The sequence below is a fragment of the Salvelinus alpinus genome, chromosome 6 (genome assembly GCF_045679555.1).
Source record: "Salvelinus alpinus chromosome 6, SLU_Salpinus.1, whole genome shotgun sequence".
In the NCBI taxonomy this organism is placed as follows: Eukaryota; Metazoa; Chordata; class Actinopteri; order Salmoniformes; family Salmonidae; genus Salvelinus; species Salvelinus alpinus.
In genome coordinates, this window is record NC_092091.1 from 68,336,007 (window position 1) to 68,342,006 (window position 6,000).

At 45.3% G+C, this 6,000-nt stretch overlaps 1 protein-coding gene across 1 annotated transcript in view; it reads left to right on the forward strand.

The window, feature by feature from the left end:
* Positions 1-5,648, forward strand: part of tbc1d9 (TBC1 domain family, member 9 (with GRAM domain)) — a 34,377-nt gene extending 28,729 nt beyond the window's left edge. Inside the window, exons 16-22 of the mRNA XM_071407541.1 lie at positions 27-95; positions 786-1,038; positions 1,181-1,246; positions 1,953-2,036; positions 2,252-2,320; positions 3,401-3,504; positions 3,662-5,648. Coding sequence (XP_071263642.1) covers positions 27-95; positions 786-1,038; positions 1,181-1,246; positions 1,953-2,036; positions 2,252-2,320; positions 3,401-3,504; positions 3,662-4,456 — 1,440 coding nt within the window. The 3' untranslated portion in view covers positions 4,457-5,648. The remainder of the gene's footprint in view (positions 1-26; positions 96-785; positions 1,039-1,180; positions 1,247-1,952; positions 2,037-2,251; positions 2,321-3,400; positions 3,505-3,661) is intronic.
* The last annotated feature ends 352 nt before the right edge of the window (positions 5,649-6,000 follow it).

Consider the following 6,000-nt stretch of genomic DNA (forward strand, 5'->3'; position numbering starts at 1 on the left):
CTCCTAAATCCACTGTTCTCTTTCAGGTCAGAACCATTGTCACGGAGACTGCATTCAGCATCGACGAACTGGAGGAGCTCTACGTTCTGTTCAAGGTGAGTGACAGCCATGCTGTAGCCAATAGGAACTTAAAGGAACTGACCTCTAACCAATAGGAACTTAAAGGAACTCATCTCTTCCTGTATTGCTTTTCCTCAGCCTCCCTTTCTCTATGGAAGGGCGTCTCAGTTCTCCTAGCTCTCACATAGTGCCCTGCTGCCACGGCAACGCTGAATTATGGGCTATAATTGGAGCCGGGACTTAATATCCATAGAGACAGACCTAAAACCCTGGCAACAGCATTTTACTCTTCATCCATTAACACAACGGACGCTCACTGCTCAGTCCTGTTAGAGGACATGGAGAAAGACGGATGAGACTTCAGCACAGTTCTGATGGTCAGGGGTGCTGGTATAAGATGTGAGAAGTAGAGAACTTTTAATACCCAATGTTGTGCAATGTTCACATTGTTCTCTGTTGATATCAAGTACTTATCCATTAGAAACATTGTGCAAAGCAATTCAGCCGTATCTATATGCATTTCCTCACCGTGGGCGACCACATTTTCCCACATGTAGCATAGGTATCACCATTTGGTCTCATTCCACCTCGCTTCTTTATACTTCAACATTTTCTAGAAAACTGCTATATAGATGTAATATTTCTTTCATTCACATTAAAACCCTGTTGAATCTATTTCTATAATTGAATCTATCAAATCTATTTCTACCATCTTCATTCTCCAGGCGGAACACCTGACCAGCTGCTATTGGGGCGGAACGGGTGGCAGCAACCCCACGGAGCGCCACGACCCCAGCCTGCCCTACCTGGAGCAGTACCGCATCGACCTGGAGCAGTTCAGCGGGCTGTTCTCCCTGCTCTTCCCCTGGGCCCCTGTCAACGGGGCCCACGCAGACCCCCTGGCCCTGCGCTTCTTCAGGCTCCTGGACCATAACGGAGACTCTCTGATTAATTTCCGGGAGTTTATTAGTGGACTGAGTGAGTATTGGTGGAGGTGGGTGAGGGGGTGTATCAAATAGAAGTTGACAAATTATTGTAGCAACTGGTCAAAATGGATATTAAGTCTATATAGACATAATGAAATGTTATGACAAATTATCGCATCTATGGTGTATTTCAGGTGTTTTATGCCACGGGGATCTGACTGAGAAACTGAAGCTCCTGTACAAGATGCATGTGATTCCTGGTAAGTATGTGTGTGTGTACTGTTCACAGAGAGGGAAAGAAGTCCAGAGGGAAATCTATACTCCTTATATGCTGTCATAACTGAGTGAGGGGGAGGCTGTTTTAAGGATAGGGGATTGGATTTATTTACTGTAAAGGAGGAAAGATGAATTATTTTGTTCTCTCCCTCGCTTGGTTGAGCATATGGAGCACCAACCGCAGCTTCCCTTCTCAAGACTCACACAGCAGTATTTTAACTCGGCTGGAAATCTACCTCTCAATCAGAAGAGCTTTCATGGCTCTCTGGCTCAGCTCCCGTTAATTCCCTGTATAACAGCAAAGCCTGAAGCAGCTATTGTTTTGGTTCTCGGAATGATGGGGTTAGCTTTTTTCCTTTGCCAGCCACAAGGAAACATGGAAATATGGTCTCTGGCAGAATGATATATGTTGAGAACTAACAGATGTTTAGCAAGAAGAGGATACAGAAATGACTGATAAAGGCATTGATTTCAGACTTATGATCAAACATTGGGATGTGTGAGGCCTCGATGGAAAGATAATGATAAATTGATACAATTTATATTGCACTTTTTCAACTGCAGTATTTGAGGCATTATGATAACGCCCCTTACAGCACTTTGAGCATCTGGAAAGGCGCTATATAAATGCTATCAATTATAATAAAAATGATAAGGCCCAAAATGTTGTATCTTCCTGTCCCCTCCCAGAGGTGACCCATGAGCAGGAGGAGCCAGACTCTGCCTTCGAGGCCACCCAGTACTTCTTTGAGGACATCACCCCGGAAACCAATGGTAGGCCATGTCCTCATCAACACGCCAGCGGTTACACAATGTTTGCACCCCAAATTGCACCCTTTTCCCTATATAGTCCACTAATGTTGACCAGAGCCTTATGTGCCCAAAATCACAGTCAACTCATGGCGCTCACCTTTTTTTTTTTTCTTCTTCAGATAACTTTCTTAATGTGTCCTTTGACCTTTGCACTCTTGACCTTTCCCTTCCTCCAGGCCTTGACCCCAAGTGCAAGAGCGAGAAGGATGATGGCTTTGTCAGGGTCACGTTCAAGACTGAGAAAGGTACGCACTGCTATAAAACAGTTATGAGACATAGATATCTATCGCTAGTTTGTAAATGCTCCAATCTAAATGATAGTACCTTAAGCCACAAGGTCTACTGTTCATGTTCCTTTTTTTTGTTGCAAAGGCCTTTATTTACTGTACCTCAAGAACACTTATCTCACTGTAAGGAAGTTAGCTGTAGCTAACAGGGTTGGGTTCAATTCCATTTAAACTCAGTCAATACAGGAAGTAAACAAAAATTCCAATATCAATTCCAATTTCCTAATTTCCTCCTATGAGAAAAAAATACTTCCTGAATTGACTACACTGAAATGGAATTGAATCCAAACCTGGTGCTACTACTCACAGAGAGGGCAAGGAGGGGTGGGCTCTCAGCTGATCATTCAGGTACAGTCCCTGTTGGTGTCTCAACAGGCCCAGACACTTGCACCACCGTTGGTCTTTAGGGCTGGGGCAGTGGTATGGCCTCTGCTGGTGCAGTCTCCTTCCACCTTCATCTTGGCCCCTACCTCTTTCTCCCTCCTCACATCTTCATCCTTTCTCTCCCTCCTCCCTCTCTTTCAGCTCACCTCTTTCAGCTCACCTCCTCCCTCTCCCTCATCTCACCTCTCGCTCTCTCTCTCATCTCCCTCCTATTTGAAATTATTTCAAACCATATTTGACTCCACACACACGTGTGTGCACACATCCCAAAACTCTGGGATGAAAAGGGGAAGCACAGTTACTTTTCTATGTATCATGTTTTCTTGGGGCAAAAATTGTCTACGGTTGCTGATTAGGGACGATATACTTACTGATTTTCCAGACAATAACATTCCCATTAAAGCAATAGATTCCTAATAGAATTGAACAGTTTCAAAGTGCAACTGGAAGTGTCGCATGTTAAATGGTCCCCAAGCTAGGCCTGCATGCCACTTCAGTTTATTGAGGGCATTATTTGTGCATGTTCTCTAATTCATTAAACACTGTCTCCTTGACAACAACACATACATTAGTTGTTGTTATGGCCTCCTATAAATAGTCAAAGCGTGCCAGGCTGCTAGCTTTAACTCTTAACGGCCACCTCTGTTTCTACAGTGAAGAAACTGCACACCCCTGACTACCGCCACTACCTGAGGCTGTGGAACCAGGGCACCAAGAACAAGCTGGACAACATGAAGGATCTGCCCAAACTCAACCAGGTAAAAGCATTAATAACCACTCCACCTCCTCAGGGGTAGTCAGTGGAGTCCACTTGATCAATGTGGCTGTGTATGAAGTTGTGTGTGTCGTGCCAATGAATCTACCTCATCTTCCTTCCCAGTCTAACCTGTATGTCTTCCCCTCTCTCTCCTTCAGAGCCAGTTCATAGAGCTGTGCAAGACACTGTACAACATGTTCAGCGAGGACGCCCAGGAGCAGGAGCTGTACCACGCCACGGCCACCGTCACCAGCCTGCTGCTGGAGATGGGCGAGGTGGGCAAGCTCTTCTGCCATTCCAAGGACCAGGAGGAGCAGGACCAGGACGATCCAGAGGAGGCCAAAACCAGTGGGCCAGCCCAAGATGGAGGGACCAAGCCTGGGGGTGTCTTCCAGCAGAGGGGCCAGGGAGAGGGGGAGGAGAGCCAGGCCAGGCCGTGTGGCCCTGCGAAGAGGGACGGCAAGGGCGAGCAGCTGTCTGCCATGGAGGACATTAAGCTGGAGGACTCGTCCCCGAAGGACACAGGGACATCGTCCTCCATGCTCATCTCAGATGACGAGACCAAAGACGACACGTCCATGTCGTCCTACTCTGTGCTCAGCGGCGGCTCCCATGAGCTCGACGACAAGCTTCACTGCGAGGACATTAATGACGACACGGTCCTGGTGCGCAGCGAGAACAGGCCCCATGGTGGAGGGGGAGGGAACGGGCCTCACGGTGAAGGTGGGCCCCATGGCAGAGATGGGGGGCTGCCTCACAGCACCAGCATAGATAAAGACTGGGCCATCACCTTTGAGCAGTTCCTGGCATCGGTGCTCACTGAGCAGGCCCTGGTGCTTTACTTTGAGAAGCCAGTGGAGGTGGCCGCACGTATCACCAATGCCAAGAATGTGAGGAAAGTGGGGTGCTCCCTACTGTTCCCTAGCGACTATGAGATCTCCCTGTCTGGGTAACTAATGCCTCAATGGAAAAGAGAGAATTTAGAGACTGACTCTTGCTCTGTAGGTTGACTGCTTCGGAAAACAGGGAAACATGTCATGTAAATGTACGTGAGAACCCAGTCTTCTCCTCTTTGTTGGGTGACAAGAATGACAGTCTGCTAGAACTGAAAAGTCTAACATTTGTGTGCAATACTGAAAGAGTTAAAAAAGAAAAAGGAAAAAAAGAAAAAAAACTGCTCTTAGTAATGTATTTTACCAGATGTCAACAACCTGTTTTATCTTTAGGGTTAGAAGATTCTGTTCAGCAGAGGGACCAGGGAAGGACAAAAAGGGCTTTATTGACCTTTGACCTCAAAAGGAATTCAGGCAGAGATGTGGTGTGTACTGTACATGTATTAGCTGAGCTTGCTGTACTTTATATGAAGTCATGTATACATGTTACTAATAATCGCTAAACCAGTTAGACTACTACGTATCATGATGTTTAAGTCTTACAGACCACCAGCCCAGTCCAGGAGTGGCCTGTCACAGTCCCCGAGGAAAACACTGCTCAGTCGTTGTAGAGTTCTGTTAGTCCATTAGCCTAGCGGCTAATGAGTTAGAGGCTAACAGCAATCTGTGGTGCAGTGTTACTCGCTGCTAATCTATTAGCCGCTAATTTACACTAGAAACAATGGGTAAGACAGGTAGCATCTGTTAGCTACAATGAAGAAGTGACTGTACTTCTAGAGTTGGAAAGATTAGTTGCAGCCTCTTCAGGATAACCCACACTTGCACTGGAATGAAATATGAATGGTGGTGAAAGCTTTATCTGACTAGATGTACTTCTGTAAATTCACTAAGGAAAGCACTGTTTAGATTTAATTTGTGTGGTAGTTTAGCCTGCATACTGAACTGTAGAGCACACGCACTTTGTTTTATCAGGAACAAATTACATTTACAACATCTTCCCTTTTTAATTCCATAAGCATGTTGTCTGCCTTTTTTCTGTGCCACTCCTGCACTCATCGTCAGCACACTCCAAAAGCTTATTTTTTTTTAACGATGTTTAGAACTTTTTGCTCTGTATATTTTTACGCTGTTTTTATATTTTTTTTGTTCCAATGTGAAGGATTTTGTCATGTACAAAGGTCATGATTTTAAGTGTACCACTTCAAATAATTAAAAAGTGTAGAATGAACGGTCCTACGCTACATATTAAAAATGTCTCATGTCTCTTTATGGGATTCATCAATTAGGGTTGCCTGGGATAAATATTGATACGCTCAGTTTCGACATTGAGGGGAAGACATATCTATACAGAGATGGAGACAGAGCACCCTCTAGTGGAGAAGAGGATGTTCCAGAATCAGACCCAATATCCTGTAATGCCTCCAAAGATGAGGATAAATGAAGATGCTTCACTCAGGCTGTGTACCATTGAAAGAATGGTCAGTTCCTGTCTACTTAAGGGGGTGGCTCTCCCATAGACACCAATGCGATAGCATTTGGGTCTGGTCTACTCAGCTCATTGACTAACATATGAAACAAAAATAAGGGAGTAGAATATCTCTTCC